The following is a 16,116-nucleotide window of genomic DNA, read 5'->3' on the forward strand; positions in this document are numbered from 1 at the left end:
TTTTAAATTTTATATTTTAATTTAATTAAATTTTTTTTCTTAATTTTTTTTTAAATTTATAATTTTTTTTTATTACTATTATTTTGTTTTTTTAATCTATTTTTAAATAATTTTTTTTAACAACTAAAAATTCTTTTAAAATTATTAGATAGTTTTTTTATTATTTATTTTAATTTTTTTAATTAATTCCTCTAATTCGTTATTAGAAACTTACTTCTTCTCCATGCTTTGCACTAAAAAACCAAAATTTGTATGTTTTAAATGTCTATGTATTTTATATGGATTATACAAATGAAGAAGAAACATTACACATTATTTCGATTACAATTAAATAGCAATGCGATTAAGGCTCCAAAAACGTTTTATTTACGTTCAACTCTTCAACGGCGGCCACTTCGGGGACAATTCCGCGAGCGCGACGTTATAGAGCATATTTTGGTATTCCTCAAGCAGAACTGCAACAAAAACGAAAAGAAGTTTTGATTTTTTTATGTTAAATATGAATATTCCGTAGTGTAAAACTTACAGTTAGGATTTCGCGCCCACTCAGCATGCAATTTGTCGCGTGAGTTTATCTGTTTGTTGATGAGGGCACGTTTGAAACGTACCACGCTCTCGTTTAGATTGGACCAACTCTTCACCAGCGATGGCGGCGTAGCCTTCAGCTTCGTTTTGTAGGCAGCCAATGCTGGGCAAACTTGACCATCGAGCAGAAAAACGCCAAAGTAGCTGGAGGGGGCGGAAGATTGTGTTTATTAGAAATGAAATTAAGTTTTGCTTTCACATCCACTCACCTGTAAGCCTTCTCGCCCTCCGGCATTTCCATCTCGGTTAGCGGCAACTCCCAGCCCGCCTTGCCGAATACCGCGTCCACAAAGCAATACACCTTTCCGTCTGTCTGTTTGTAGCGCGGCATTGGCTCTTCTTTAACGGTGCGTATATTGCAAAGCAGCGGCGCATATAAAAGCAACCATTCCGGATCGATGGCGGTGATGCCCCGCATGAACATCTTGGTACCGTCACCATGCTGCGTCTCGTACGCCTCCTGAAAGATAACCCATTCGGGCAGTTGCGCGCGCAAAACTGAGGAGGAGTGCATGAAAACGGGTTCTGTCATATCCGCACAGTTGTAGGCATATTTAAGGCGCCTTTTCTCCTCCTTATCGGCTATTTCGGAAAGGGGTACTTTTCGCGCTACGCGATCTGCCATGCCGGCAAGAAGTATTTGTCGCAAGAAACGCGCTTGCGCATCGGAGGGTGGTGGCATCGCCGGATCCACGTACAAGTCCACGCCGGTTACATTCAAATTGATCTCGTTGGTGAGCTGTATGCGCAGTTTGCGCACTTCCGTTAGCGCTTTTGGGCGCAACCCATTTTCAGCACAGAACTGCGCTAGCTTGCCCTGCGAACCTGCATACTCTGCAGCGCCCACCGCGCGTAGCAGCACCATGGGATCACCGAGCAGCTGAAAATTACCCGTAGAAGCCCAGCTGATGCGCTTCTTTTGCCATTTGTTGTGCGCGAATGTGTTGCCATCATCGCCATCTTCAGCATGCTCACTCGCGCCCACTTCCATTAGCAATTCTTGCACTGAGAGCGCTGCCACTAGGCAGACAGTGTATGGCAGCAATTGTTGCTGATGCGAGAGTGCCAACATTTTGCCAAAGCGTGGCGCAACAGGGAAACGCGAAATAACTTTGCCTAGTTTGGTGACTATCGGCGGCAATTCTTTGCCATTCTTCACCTCGTCAATGCGCTCCAACGCGCCAAGAACCACCAAGCGCTGTTCGGCCGCTTGCAGCTGCACCGTGTCCGGTGGTGAAGGGAAAGGAAAGTTCACGACACGATCGATGCCCATGCAGCGCATCTGTAGCATAAGATCGTCTACCGGCCGCTTCTGTATATCTGGTTGACTAAAGTCCAAGAACTCGTTATTGTAAACAGCGCTCGAGTATAGACGATAACAGTGACCGGCACTTACACGACCCGCGCGACCAGCGCGCTGATCCGCTGATGCTTTAGAGGTATAAGTGATGACGAATGCGCTGATACCTGTAATTTTGTCGTAGATGCGCGTCTTTTGGCGACCACTATCCACCACATATTTGATATTTGGAATAGTGAGCGACGTCTCAGCCACATTTGTGCTAACTATGCAGAGGCGACAGCCCTCGGGAGGCGGTTGAAATATGCGATTCTGATTTTCCGGCGAGAGCAGCGAATAGAGAGGTAACACCCAGAGCGGTTGTTTGGTGGCGGCAATGTGCGCTGCTGTATTCTCGTCACCGTCGACGTCGTCTTCATCCTCGGACATATCTGAACCATTTTCGGCTTCCGAGTCGCTATTGTCGGCTTCGTGCAGATCGGCCTCTGTATCATCGCCGGGCAGTTTGTAGTCGTCGAGATTGATTTTCGGTAGCGCAATTTGTGACATGAATTTCTTCTTCGACTTCTTCACGCTGCGTATGGCACGTTTCATATCGAACTCGATGTCGGAGTCGTCAGCGGTAGGTTCTGCAGTGGACTCGGCATGCTCTTCCAAATTTTCAACTACTAGTTCTGACTCTTCCTTCACTTGTCCTGATTTCTCTGTAAGTTTTTCTTTACTTTCTTCTTCGTTCTTTGAAGTTTTCAATCCATCAACATCGTTTCCTTTTTCTGCAGCCTTCTTTGGATCATTCTTTTTGATATATGGAAACGTGCATCGCAGCTTTCTTACCAGCGCGTTTACCTCCTGCTGACCCGTAAGGAACACCAAAATACCTCCCTCTGGTAATTTTGAATGTATTTTCACAGTTTTTCTATATGCTTCTTGCACATAATCCGTTGGCGTGTACCGCTGAAAATGCACAGTCACAGGGAACTGTCTCGCTTCTACTTTTATTAGTGGCGGCGGATATTTAAACAGCTTTGCATTGCCAATAAAATCCTCCACCCGCAACGTCGCAGACATAATAATTAACTTAAGCGGATCACCGCGTTTCTGCCGCAAAGGCACAATACGTGACAACAGTCCCACCAGTATGTCGGTATAGGCACTTCGCTCGTGCGCCTCATCCAATATTATCACCGAGTAGCGATGCAGTAGAAAATCACTCTCGATCTCTTTCAGCAACACACCATCAGTCATGAATTTGATGCGAGTCTGGGGCGTGACATTACCCTCAAAACGTATCAGATAGGATACATCCTGCTGGGACAAGTTCATTTCATGCGCCACACGCTTAGACATAGCAATAGCGGCCACACGACGCGGTTCGGTAATGCCAATCATTTTGTTATTCAGCGCGAAGCCGGCTTCGTAAAGAAATTGTGGTATTTGCGTAGTCTTGCCCGAACCCGTCTCGCCAGCCACAATTATGATTTGGTTTTCATTAATTGTTTCCATAATTTCTTGTTCCTCACCTAAGATCGGCAGATTAAGACGTGCCTCCTGTACATCTGCTACGCGATGCACGGGAACAAAAATTGAATGACGCGGTGGAACAACGGGCTTAGTGAGCAGTGTTGCGTTTCTGGTTTTCGCACCATCTTTCTCTGTTGTTTTCGTGGATGTTGTGGGCTCTTCCTCTTGCGTGGTAGCTTCCATAGTTGTTGCCTTCGAATCGTCCACATTTTTATTTTTCATTTCCTCCGTAGCTTTTTTATCATTTACATTATTTGTTTCAACGTCCCCCTCACTTTCGCTGTCACTCTCGGTATCACTTCCGCTATCTCCACCCTCCTCCAGGCAAACCACGTTAGGATCACGTCTCTTTGCCGCCAGCGCCTCTTCATCTTCGATCAGCAACTTGCGCTTTGCTGCGCCTTTGATTGAGCTTATTTTGCGCACTACCGCGTTGCTTCCTTGCTCTATTTGCCGCTGTTGCTTCTTTGCTAGCACCTCTTCGAGTGTTTGTAATTTCTTAACGCCCACCGTCTGCACCTGACTGATGGACGTGTATTGCTTCAGCTCGTGCTCAGGCACTTGTACGCTGGCCAAAGCTTGCAACAGTTCAGCACGCTAATTGAAAGTAAGCATTTAATTATTTACAATTACCAATATTTTTACCACAGCATCACTTACGCCTTCCTTCTTTTTCTTTTTGTCCACAATTTGTTGCAAATGCTTGCGTTGTTTTTTCGATAGAATTTTTACGTGTTGTTGTTTGTCCACCGGCACCTTCGTGGTACGCTTCTGCGAGGGTAATACCAGCGCATTAGCTTCATCATAACCAGCACCTGCTTCCGCAGCACTCTCAGCCCATTCGATTTTGATCTAAATGGCAAGAAAAAAAAGCACAGGAGTAAAGTATTTATGTGTGTATGTACAAATATTTTCGTCAAAAGCAGTTTCGCCTACACTTACATCTTTCACTGTCGAATTATCCACCAGCGTTTTGGGATTCTGGCGGGCTTTCGCGTTATACACTTTTTTACCCATTTTCACTTTATTATTTCCAAATATTTGCACAAATTATCACTAAACTTTAGTAATAAATGGATGAAAAAAGTAATTCAATAGCTCTGTTCGTCGGTTTGCATCCAGAGCTACCAGCTGCTGCACGTGGTATAGCTCATTTCACAAATTTTGACACAGAGTGTAGCACATAAATAAATATGATAAAAGTGTGCGCATAAAATCAAAACAAAAAATAGAAAACGATTTTAAAGCAAACTTGGTAGTAAAGTGCGAATAAAAGGTAGAAAAATGTAAACAAAGTCCAGAGAGTCCGGACTGTCTCTCATGCTGAGAGTGAAATCTGCACTTATGAAATTTAACGGCGTAATTTTATATATACGTGGCGTCGTGGTTTAGTACATTTGGCAGAGAATGGGATTGTTCGAACTATAGTCACTCACACCTTATTTGATACAGATACGGTTTTATCGTAAAGTGCTCTATATTTCACATTATTTTGCGAAAATGCATACTCTAGATTTTTAATTTTTTTGGTTTTATTTCATTTCTCAACATAATATCCCTCATTTCTTTGTAATGCAAAACAAGCAAAAACATACAGACTATTCACGCCGCAGCTTATATGATACAGTTAAAAGTACTGCTATTCCTGGCGCAAGTTACATCAAACGATTTTTTTTTGTAGTATGCGCGAGTTTGTAAAGTGAGTTTGACATGAAACAATATTAAATTTTATGTAGGCTGGATTTTTTTTTACCATGCGACCGCGTACTTCGATAGAAAATCGTGAAATAGCTGAAATTTTACATTTAAGTTCGTAAACACTTCAGCAAATTATTTTAAAATTTAGAAATAAATACTTTTTTTAACAGTATAATTTTTTTTCGCTGCTAAATTAATGAGTGGACACTTTTTTATATTTTATATTGATAAATCAAATAAAATTTGGGCATACACTGTTTAGTCACTTTCACAAAATATTATGAAATATAGAACACTTTACAAAAAAATCGTACACATATATATCAAATAAGGCTGAAGTGACTGTACGTAATAAAGGTTGCAGGAGGTAGCACAAAAAATTGTGGCTGTTGTGAACATGTTATGTTATGGTGAACACACTCGAAATTTGAAGTCGTGAATTTTGCTCTTATGTTTTTCCCTGACCCTTCTTATGCTGAAAACAGTGAACACAGCACGGAATCCCTTACCACAGTCCCTTACCGTACACAAAAACTCACCCCCGTGAACAACTACGTTCTTTTAATTACATATTTACACAATACATCGGTTTGTGTGTGTATGTGTTTGGTTGTATCTACACAATGTTGCCATTGATATTTTTGCTTACACACTTTTTCACACATCCGCGTTATCAGTTACAATTTTTCATTGTTTAATAAACCAAAGCCAAAAACCAACAAATGCAAATAGTTCATTTATCTATATTTAACATTATTCAATAGTATTTTTAAGCTATTTTAACAAAAATTATCATTTTTCTAAGTTTATTTTGTAAATGATTTCGAAATGTACTGCTTGGCAACACTGTGTGGTGAGAGAGCAATCAGCTGTGTCGGTATTACGGGATTTTTTTAATAATCGTGAAATAAAATCTACCGTACTACGATACGGAAGGAAGGAACTTTTCGTTTACATGGGGTTCTCATTAGTTTGATCGGAACAGCTGAGTCGGGATTGCGTTTACGGTGTTCACTGTTTTCAGCATTAGACATTGCAAATGCTTGTATGTTTACTTGGTTATGCTTGAAACGTGTACTGTGATGTGTATGTGTACATTGGGTTACATTACATTTCCTTCCGCTCAGGGCAGTCTTTTGACAGTTTAATGCATTTTAACGGCGTTTTTAAAGCTTGAGTTTGGAAATTAATAAATTACACGAGTGACTGTTCTGATATGTTTCAAAGAACGAATTGGGTTCCTGTGCCATGGGCTTCAAAAATACGAGAAAAATACGGAAAACATCCAGTTAGCGCAGTTAGAAACAATAGTTTTTACCTTTTCGTTATGATATTAAATTACTTACGTATACAAGCAACAGCTGGAGGGGAATGAGTTCGAAACCCCGTGCACGAAGCATGAAATGATAGAAAAAGTTTTTCTAAAAGCGGTCACCCCGCGACAGGCAATATCAAACCTCCGAGAGTATTTCTGTCATGAAAAAGCTCCTCATGGAACGACATCAAGACGCACATAACAAATAGGAGGAGAAGCTCGGCCACTCACCCAATAAAAGGGTGTAAGCGCCAATTAAATATATGCATATGTATTTCTATTGAAAACCTCCCTTCATACAATACACACTAACAGAAGCTCATTTTCTTTTAAATAAATTCTTCAGATTTATCTTTATTTTAAATTTTCTAATACAAATAACAAAATCATGAAAATCTGTTATTTACAAAAAATATGTAGATTATTTATTTATTAAAGTCGAAAAACTCCAATAGGTCCTAAAATTTCGAAGCAGTCTAAAATATATAAATGAAACAATATCAAAGATTTATTAAAACACAAAACTGTTTTAGTCAAATTAGTATTTAAATGAACTGTAGATGCTCGGCTGGAAGTGACCATCATAGGTGGTGTGGAAATCAGAAAAGGTGTCGCGGAACTGATGGATACCCTTCGCTGGACTAGCATGGCTGAAGCCGAAAGAGGAGCTGCCGAATCCCGAACCACCAGTTCCACTTCCAGCGTCAAAGGAACTGAAGCGATGCCCGGACGGCGGAAAGGAATCATAGTACGACGATGGCACAGACAATGATTTCGTATAAGGTCGATGATCAGAGGAAGGCAAACGCGGTGATAGAACTTCTGGTGGTAGCACGCCTTCATCGATACTAGGAATTTCGTTATCACCCCCATTAGCAGCATCGCCGCCTTCCTCACCTCCGTTTGCCGCATCAGCGCCGTCCTGTCCCCCATTGGTGTTATCGTCGTCTTGCTGTGGATTGTCTGCTTCGGGTGCGGATTCGGGTGATTCGGATGCATCATCGTTATTATCATTGAATGAGATATCTGCAAAGTGAGCTAGTGAAGCCAGTCTTATGACATTTAATTAGAAGTTGACGTATTTTACCATCTCGCTGCGCGTACTGATACAGCACTCGGTCGCGTTGTGGTTGCGGTGGTGGCGGCGTTGGTGCCGGTGGAGCAGGGCGACGTCTACCTGGTGATGGGGGTGGTGGCGGCGGTTTGGCGGGTTGTGTTGGTGCAGGCGATGGAGGTGGAGATGCTGGCCGTTGGCGATTGCGTGCAGCTTTGCGGGACGGTGGTGGCGCCGCCGGCTGTGGGGCAGGAACATCTTCGAAATCATATTCCGAGGGAACAGCGGTTGAACCAACTCGTTCCCCGGAGCCATCAATTGCAGATGGGTACAGGTAATCATACTCGTTTCCAAATGGTGGCCTAGACCAATACGATGGATACGGATACGGTTTAGGGCGCGGACGTGGGCGTGGACGTGGACGTGGTGGCGGTTCTGTCATAGGTGCCGCGGTAGTCGTAGTGGTTGTTGTTGTCGTAGTGAGTGGAGGTAATTTCCAGAAATTAGACGAGCTGGCAAATAAAGCGAGTTTATTTAAAAACGGATTGAGTTGAGGCGGCGGCGGTGGCGGTGGCGTTGGTGGCGGTGGTGGCGGTGCAGTAGTTGTAGTAGGCCTTGGGCGCCTAGTTGTGGCTGGTGGGCGCTTAGCCGCGACAACATTGCGTGTGACATTCGCTTTAAGATCACTCGCAGTGGCACTGTTTAGCAGCAGATTGCGCAGCAGTAGGCCGACATCAAAGCTGCGGCGGTCACGAGCCTGAAGCTCAGGACTTGCCAGCGAACCGACGTTCAACTCCTGCGCGTTGCAACAGCAGGCGACAATAAACGCGATGCTAAAAAGGACTTGTGCGGCAAACATAGCGTTTAAACATAAAAAAATACGTTAGCGTAAAATGAAAACAGGCCTTCTCACGCTGCTTTACTAAGTTTGCGAACTCGAAATAATACAATTCAACTTCTCGAACTGTTTTTTTGTTGCGCACGCGCGTTTTAACTCTTTCAACGATTTTCGGCAGCATACAACCGTTTGTTGCGGCATGCAACAAAGAACTGTGCGCAGTGTTCGTTGCGATTTTTAGCAAAAGGTTGATGTTGCAGTTTTGACCAGACACCGAGCGGACATTTACTATGGCGTGCTGCAACTAGTATAACGAGTTCTCAACACAATCGGTTATTATATCATGCGCACGAATAGCACAAAAAGCTTAGGCCGCTACAGCGATAGGTCGTGCAAATCGGCTGCTGACATAGAAGTGGCCATTGGTGCATACAAAGTTATTTGCATTTCCCTGAATCGTTTTTGTGTTGTACTTGCACTGAGCCAATAGCGAGCGTGGCGCACATTTTTTCGGTATTGCATTAGAAGACATAAATTATGTAAAAAAATCAACGTGTGGATAATTATCATAAAAGTTAACATTTACGATGTATTTAATCGTTGTATTTACAATAAATAATAAATATTTTCGAAGAGTTACGATTTATTATGTTTCGGCTAAACTAGGAAACTTTCTGCTTCCTGTCGTTTTTTGATGTGAACTTTCCCATGCTAATAGCAGTAAATAGTGGCTGGTTTAGTCAGCTGCGCTTGCGCTTGGCACTTAAGTCGAAATTTCTGCGTTCAACTCCATTTTTTGTTTGTGTTTTTTATAATAAGGATTACTGAAAGAAAAAAGATGCTTGTAAACAAGACCCAACCACTTCGTAATCTCAACGGCTGATTCTGTTATATTTATTGAGACTCGAGTGGCGGTACTACGGTATGCGCAGCCGGCTTTATTCTCGCAACCATGCAGTTATTATGGAGTCTGAATAGAAGATGTATCGCAGGCAGCAAATACGGTTATTAGCTGCCCTGATCAAGGAAGATAGAATACCAGATTGCGCCTTCCGAATTCGCTGTGTCGTCAGAGCCCATGAATAAACCAACTAAAGGAAGGGGAATCACTTGTTTGTAAAGAGAAAGAGTAGGCGAAATCAATAGAAACAACAAAGCACAGAAATTTTACTAATTTGTGCTTTCACATTTTAACACGTGGCACTTCGATTCCATCAGTTTAAATCTCACAAATCACAAATATCAAGCCATTCACTGAATTTCCACAAACATGTAATTTCTCCTTTTTTGTTTCTTTTGTTTTGGCAAGGGACCGGATGTCAGAGTTATCAAAATCGTGAAAACTAAAGTAAATGTTTTGGGAAAACGCAACCGAAGAAATAAATATTTATTTAAAAAAATATCTTAAATTGCAATTTCTCAAACTACCTCGAAGTATCAAAACATTTAACGTAACTGTGAACGTGTTAGTGCAAACTAACATTGCATCCAGTCTTCATTATTTTTCATTCACAATAGGTATAAACGGTCATTTTTCGGCTTTTTTGCCTTCGAAAATTCTTAATCCGCTTAAATTGTGAGAATTAAGTTTAGTTGTCAGTCCGTATTAGTTGCACTTATTTCCTGAGCTAATTCCGAACTAAGTCGTTAATCCCGATTAACGCCAAGGTCTGTCTAGGCTATTACCCTCCAACTTTCTTAACTTTCATAAGCACATCACAAATTTTATTTCTTCCTTCCCCCAATTCGACAATTTTTCAATGAAAACCTTGAATTTTGCTTTTTCTTCCCTTAAAATTCACTGCACTTTAAAAACCCCCTTCTTCTCCATTAATTGCAGATCATTAAGCGCCTTAAAGTTCAAAGTTATGGTGCCCTCAGCTGCTTAGCCTATCATGCCAGCATACTATATGTTACGATGTATTTCTCTTGGGTATGATATAACGGTACCGGCCACAAGAATCATTAAATGGATTTCAAATGAATTGCAAATGAAAGCAAAAAGCTATAAAATCAACGAAAAACGAAAACATGCAACAGATAGCAATAAAAAATTATAATTTTTCGATCGCGCTAATATGCCCCATTTCAAAGTGGCTTAACAGCATTTTAAGCTATAAAGATTTGATAATACAATTGCATGCGGTTGCGACTACAAACATGTATGTATGTATGTATATGTGTAGGAATTTCTATTATTTCATTTTGATTATTTTTGCTCTTTGTGTCTATCAAGCGGCCCGACCAGCCTGCAAACTCCGCGCAAGTCGACCAGCTTGACTCGTGTCCTTGAGCGTCAACGTCGGCTCTCCGTTGGCTGCAATGGCAGACTAGAAGCAATCACTTCAGCAATTTTCAATTCGTTCACTTTCGAATTTAGCATAAAATACTGGTTTGTTGTGTATCAAATTGAAAAAGCGCTTGTTAGCACTTAAGACAGATGTCATATCTGCTAATAAGTGGATTTTTAAAATGTCTGTAGTTTTTGGTTAATTTTTACATTTGAGCGCGTAAACCCCGAAGGCCAGCTAAGAAATATGATTGACCCTAATATCTTTGGTTGCGCTAGTGGTAAACTAACCTTTGAACAAGAGTTTCACGGCCTTAAAATAACAGTAAAAAAAAATACTTTCAAAAATCTAAGCTTATCTGAAGCAGGCAGTTCAAAAGGCATATTGGTGCAGTTTACGCCTTATTTGAATGAAATTCGGTGCACTTATGAAATATCGCATGCGCAATCATTTTCTGTGTATATTTTCTTTTGCAACACGTTTCTAACCATTGAATCGACTGTAACTTTTTCTCTAGCCAAGGTCTCTTTTTATTCTGACACCTTGCATTTATTCATTTCGTACAAGACTCGTCCGGATATTTTCTATTACATGTAGACTTCGTCAGCGTGAAAAGTATTCGCTTATAGCTTTGTCAGATCAGAGAAACCATTATAAGCCCCATTTCATACGAAAGAGGTAGCTGAAGATGATGAAAGGCTGCGACTACTAAGCTAATGCAAGCTGAGTTTAATAGTCTCAGCCATTATTTGCAATGCAGCAATGTACATACCATCAAAGAGGAGCACAGCCGAGAAAAGGAAGGGCTGTGGGACTTTGCCAAAGTCTTTGCAATCTCAAAGTATTCAGACAATTTATAAATTTCCCTAATAACACAGATCGAAACCGTACTGGCAGCCCCATGGGCCATCGTAGTCATCTGAAGAAGTTCGAGATATAATCAAACGACACTTGTCGGTTCTAAGGCTCGTCCCCAGAGCCACCAAAGCACATTCTGCTCGAATGGGGTACGTCTAAAAAAGAAGAATGAAACATCTCGTTTTGGTAAAGATAAAAGAAATGCGCATACATTTTATTCAGCAGAATACGATCTTAGATTTTATAAGAGAACTAGCGGACCCTCACCCGCTTCGCTGGGCGAAAGAAGAATATAAATGAAAAGTGTTCTTTGTTTTTTTCTTGTTTCATCATTTAATTCATGTCATTATTTTAGTGACTTACTCTAATGATTGTAAACTAACAACTTATTCTAAAGCCTTCTGATACACAAAACACTCGAGAACATCCTACATACAGTTGCCCATGTCCAAAGCATGGATAAGTTAGGTCAATTCCACATAATTAAAGTGTTTGACCTTGAGACTTATTGATTGTAATAGCAAAAGCAAGGCGAATGAGGAATTGAAGTCGCTTAAAATCAAAAGGCAAATCTGTTGAAATCATTGGAATGCGCGGAATCAAAACATCTTCACCTTTAAATTTGCCTTTCAAAATTGTTGCTTCAATTATATTGTTCATTGTCCGTTTCACTGCTAATCTTGTCCCATTGCATAGTTTCGGCTGATTGATATTTCGCAACATAATGATCACTGCCCCGACTTTCAATTGCAAACGATGTGGTGGCAAGCCAGGCAAATTAAGTGAATTCAAAAATTCAATTGGATAATTCACTACATCGTCGGGATTAGTGATTGAATCAATTGATTTATAGGTGACAACTTCACCTGGAATTTGAGTCAAAATACTGGCATTGATTTCATTGACATCGAAATTTTTGGCAGCTAATATAGCTCTCTCGCTTAGCCAATCTTGATTTCGATAGTTTTGTGCAATATTTGGGAATACATTTTGCACTAATTGTACTCTTGATTATGTTACGGTACCAAAATTAGTTGGAAGTGTGATCATGCCTGTATTCTTATCAATTGGCTTTCGTCCATTTCCAATTTGCAACAAATGTTCGGAAAAAATTCAGCAGCTGTTAGATCATTCTGTAACTGCACACGAACATTAGTAGTTAATGTGAGTTTTTGAACATATCTCCGCAGATTAGAAGATTTAAGGCACGCTCTCAATTCATCAGCTGCTGTTGATTTGGGATTAACAGGCAAAATTTGTCGAAAATCACCGGCCAATAGAATTAGTGCACCACCAAATATGTTTGTGTTATTTCGAAAATCTTTCAGTGTTCTATTTAAGGCTTCCAGTGATTTTTTATGAGCCATCGTACATTCATCCCATACAATAATTCTACATGTTTGTAAAACTTTTGCCATTCCAGAATTTTTAGAAATGTTGCAAGTTGATTCTTCATTTACTTGCATATTTAATGGTAACTTTAATGCAGAATGTGCAGTGCGACCGCCGTCCAATAAAGTTGCCGCTATTCCAGATGATGCCAAAGCCAATGCAATATTATTCTGTGATCGAATGGTGGCTAAAATTAACGACAACAAAAACGTTTTTCCAGTCCCACCTGGTGCATCTAAGAAGAATATTCCTCCTCTTTCATTTGCAACATTGTCTATAATTGTGTCATATGCCTGCCTTTGTTGTGTGTTTAATTTTGGTAGGTTTGTTGTTACAAATGTGTTCAGATCATTTCGATCATATTCTTTTTCACGTCTTAATTCTGCATTGTATGCATCATGCATCGGCCGATTTGGTGCGTTCATACCTAACTCACTCAGAGTTTTATTTGCAACCATCAGGCAAAAGTATTCGATTTTAATTAATGCCTCATTATATAATTCATCTGTATAATTCAAATTTGGATTTGCAGTAATGCGACGTACTTGATGTAGGATATCTTCTGTCATGTATTCTTGGTAAGTACTTCACAATTCTTTTGGGTTTGCTGGGAAACATGTAGCAATAATGATGGCAAATAGTGTTCTTATAGTTAGTGTGGAGAACTTGTTGCACATGCATCCATAAGAGTTGCATCCCACTGATTATCATTTTCAAGCAAATTCAATTCTTTGCATGCTTGCTGATAAGTACAACAAAGATGACCATTAACTCGTTTCAAACTTTCGAATGATCTTGGGCCGGGAATATCAACCAAGAGTAAACGTAAATAGAAACATTCCACTTTACTTGAATGCACAGTGTAAAGTCGTCCGATTGCATCATCCAAATGAACACCTGGATATCCATCTACAGGTATTCCTCGTTACCTTCGTACCCAGGACCTTCATGATGCATTCCAAGTATAATATTTAGGAACATTTGAATAAAGCAATGTTCTTGCAAATGAATCTGTTTCACATAAGTTGAAAAATGCAGCTAGTGTTGTTGCTGGTGGTCGTTCGGCCATTTGTTGAGCAGTATTTTCAGTGACATAAACACTTTGTTCATTTTCTAAATGGACTGACAAATGAATAACAGCTGGATGGCGATCATGAATCGGAAGTGATAATATTCTCCAAACTGCTTCGTTGCTACTAATGTATCTTCCCATTTGGTAATTAGTAATTTCATCATTTCGATTTACAACTCCAAATCTGCCATGTCACTTCCTTTATTGATATATTTGCATATGTATTTGATGGATTTTACGGAGTTACAATATTCAACATTTATATCGCACCCTAAATACAAAAGGGTCACAACTCAAAATGAGCAGAAGCTCAAATATGAACGAGACGTTATCAATAAAACGGTCCGCGGATGACATATGGCAAAAATAAATTTTTTGTTTTTTGGTAGGACTGTTATAAGCTTACATGGCAAATTTCAGCGTGAGTCAAGCTCGAGTGTGGAAAATTTTGAGTTGTGCCCCTTTTGTATTTAGGGTGCGATATGTGCGTTAAATGTTTTCGATAATAATTTGGAATACGGAACTATCCAACGGTTATCGATCTCCACATCTTGATTATTTATTTTCACAGTGACTGTTTTTCCATTATCTTCTGGTGATCTTCTACGGTACAATGGATATCCATCATTTCCAGTCATTGTTTCAGCAATTAATTGCCTTGGGTAGTTTTTTGAACATTTACCATCAACCATACATGGAGAATTTTGATTTAACGTACCACACGGTCCATGAATCATGTTTTTGGTTACAGTAGTATGTAATTCTGGATCTTCATTTATATCTGGAATTTCAGCACATATATATTAATATGATCAATTTTATCTGTGGTTAGTTTTTGTCTTAACCAAATCAAAATATGCGCATGAGGCAAGCCTCTTTTTTGCCATTCCACAGAATACATGAAACATCGTACATCTCCGTAAACTTTATGTTTTACAATGAAATCCATTAGAGACTGTAGCTTTCGTCTAAACACTCTTGCAGTAATGTCATTCCTATCAGTAGCTGATTGCCCAGTATATAAATGATTCTTAATATCATCCCATTTCGGATTGCATGTGAAAGTTATGAATAAGTCGGGTCGACCATAATTTCTGACATAACACATTGCATCTTGGGCGTATTCATGCATATGCCTTGGACTGCCTGTATACGATGAAGGTAATATTACCATTTGGCCAATGTTATTAACTTTGGTATCGTTGTTAATTGCATCTCGTAAATGTATGTATTCGTCACAGCGTAATTTTCTTTGGTTGAATCTAATGTAATTCAATCGTTCTGTTTCTATTTTCGCATACATGTCAACAATATACTGATGAAATAATTTACGACATTTTAAATTGTGATTCTCTTGATTTTCTCTTATCATGATTCTGTATGCATAATAATTCATTGCGCTTACTGTTTTATTTGTTTCTTTACCATTTGCTGGATTTATTTGTTTTGTATCAATCGAATAACCATCTTCACCACGACAGAACATAAGAGGATATTGTAATGCAACATATTTTCGATGCTTTCATTAACACGTTGCAGTGTATCATTTCTTCTTTGCAAAACAATATCTCTTGGCTGAAATTCATCTCCAGATATAACATTTGCAACCTCGTTGTTTGAAGTTGGTTGAGTGTATCTTCCCCGATGTTCGCCGGCAGGCGTTTTATTTGCATCAATTTTAATTTTATGATTATCAGATGACAATCTTTCGATTGTTGTTTTAAAAATTTGCACCAAAACATTGTGTGTGTGTAATAAATCTTGTAACTCTCTCATAATGACTCTGTTTATATTTCTGGAAAATGCACACCGTTCTTCAAGTTCATCATCGTTGTCATTAATGAAATAAATTTGCAAAAATTTTTACTCTTGATCGGGTAGTGGTAGTAATGAACCTATTAAGTGATATGCTTGCCCTTGAATCTGAAAAAAACCATAATTTGTGTACATAAAATCTAATGATTCATTAGATGTGTCACCGAATGTTGTTGAACGTTGAAGTATATGTATTACCTTGAACGTTCCAGCACCAAAAGATGTCATTTGAAAACAAGAATTATATGTGGAAATTTTTTCAAGAAAATGTTTGGAATCGGGTGATGTTCCCGATAATAATGTAGCTAATGGTTCGGGCGGATATTGTATGTCTGGTAAACGAACTTTTCCTGCAGTGCAGCACATGCCTGGTGTTT

General features: G+C 39.7%; 2 protein-coding genes across 2 annotated transcripts; both read right to left on the reverse strand.

Moving 5' to 3' along the window:
• Window positions 1–269: 269 nt before the first annotated feature.
• Window positions 270–4,550, reverse strand: LOC129238021 (probable ATP-dependent RNA helicase kurz). Its single transcript, XM_054873052.1, has 5 exons — window positions 4,349–4,550; window positions 4,067–4,258; window positions 795–4,003; window positions 527–729; window positions 270–455 (listed from the first exon to the last, which is right to left on the reverse strand). Exons 1-5 carry the CDS (start codon window positions 4,421–4,423, stop codon window positions 373–375), a joined length of 3,762 nt encoding a protein of 1,253 aa, XP_054729027.1. The 5' UTR covers window positions 4,424–4,550; the 3' UTR covers window positions 270–372.
• Window positions 4,551–6,848: 2,298 nt separating this feature from the next.
• On the reverse strand, window positions 6,849–8,503 carry LOC129238657 (uncharacterized). The gene is made up of 2 exons (XM_054873760.1): window positions 7,507–8,503; window positions 6,849–7,445 (listed from the first exon to the last, which is right to left on the reverse strand). Exons 1-2 carry the CDS (start codon window positions 8,330–8,332, stop codon window positions 6,958–6,960), a joined length of 1,314 nt encoding a protein of 437 aa, XP_054729735.1. The 5' UTR covers window positions 8,333–8,503; the 3' UTR covers window positions 6,849–6,957.
• Between the last annotated feature and the right edge of the window lie 7,613 nt (window positions 8,504–16,116).

This window comes from Anastrepha obliqua, chromosome 2, assembly GCF_027943255.1.
Source record: "Anastrepha obliqua isolate idAnaObli1 chromosome 2, idAnaObli1_1.0, whole genome shotgun sequence".
Taxonomy (NCBI): domain Eukaryota; kingdom Metazoa; phylum Arthropoda; class Insecta; order Diptera; family Tephritidae; genus Anastrepha; species Anastrepha obliqua.

Excerpts from the sequence above, each read along its gene's own strand:
- LOC129238021 (XM_054873052.1), bottom strand. The coding sequence starts at position 4,423 with ATGGGTAAAAAAGTGTATAACGCGAAAGCCCGCCAGAATCCCAAAACG. Across the intron at positions 4,259-4,348 it reads ATAATTCGACAGTGAAAGAT|ATCAAAATCGAATGGGCTGA; the intron begins GTAAGTGTAGGC and ends CTTGCCATTTAG. Across the intron at positions 456-526 it reads GTGGGCGCGAAATCCTAACT|TTCTGCTTGAGGAATACCAA; the intron begins GTAAGTTTTACA and ends TTTTTGTTGCAG.
- LOC129238657 (XM_054873760.1), bottom strand. The coding sequence starts at position 8,332 with ATGTTTGCCGCACAAGTCCTTTTTAGCATCGCGTTTATTGTCGCCTGC. Across the intron at positions 7,446-7,506 it reads TCAGTACGCGCAGCGAGATG|ATATCTCATTCAATGATAAT; the intron begins GTAAAATACGTC and ends CTCACTTTGCAG.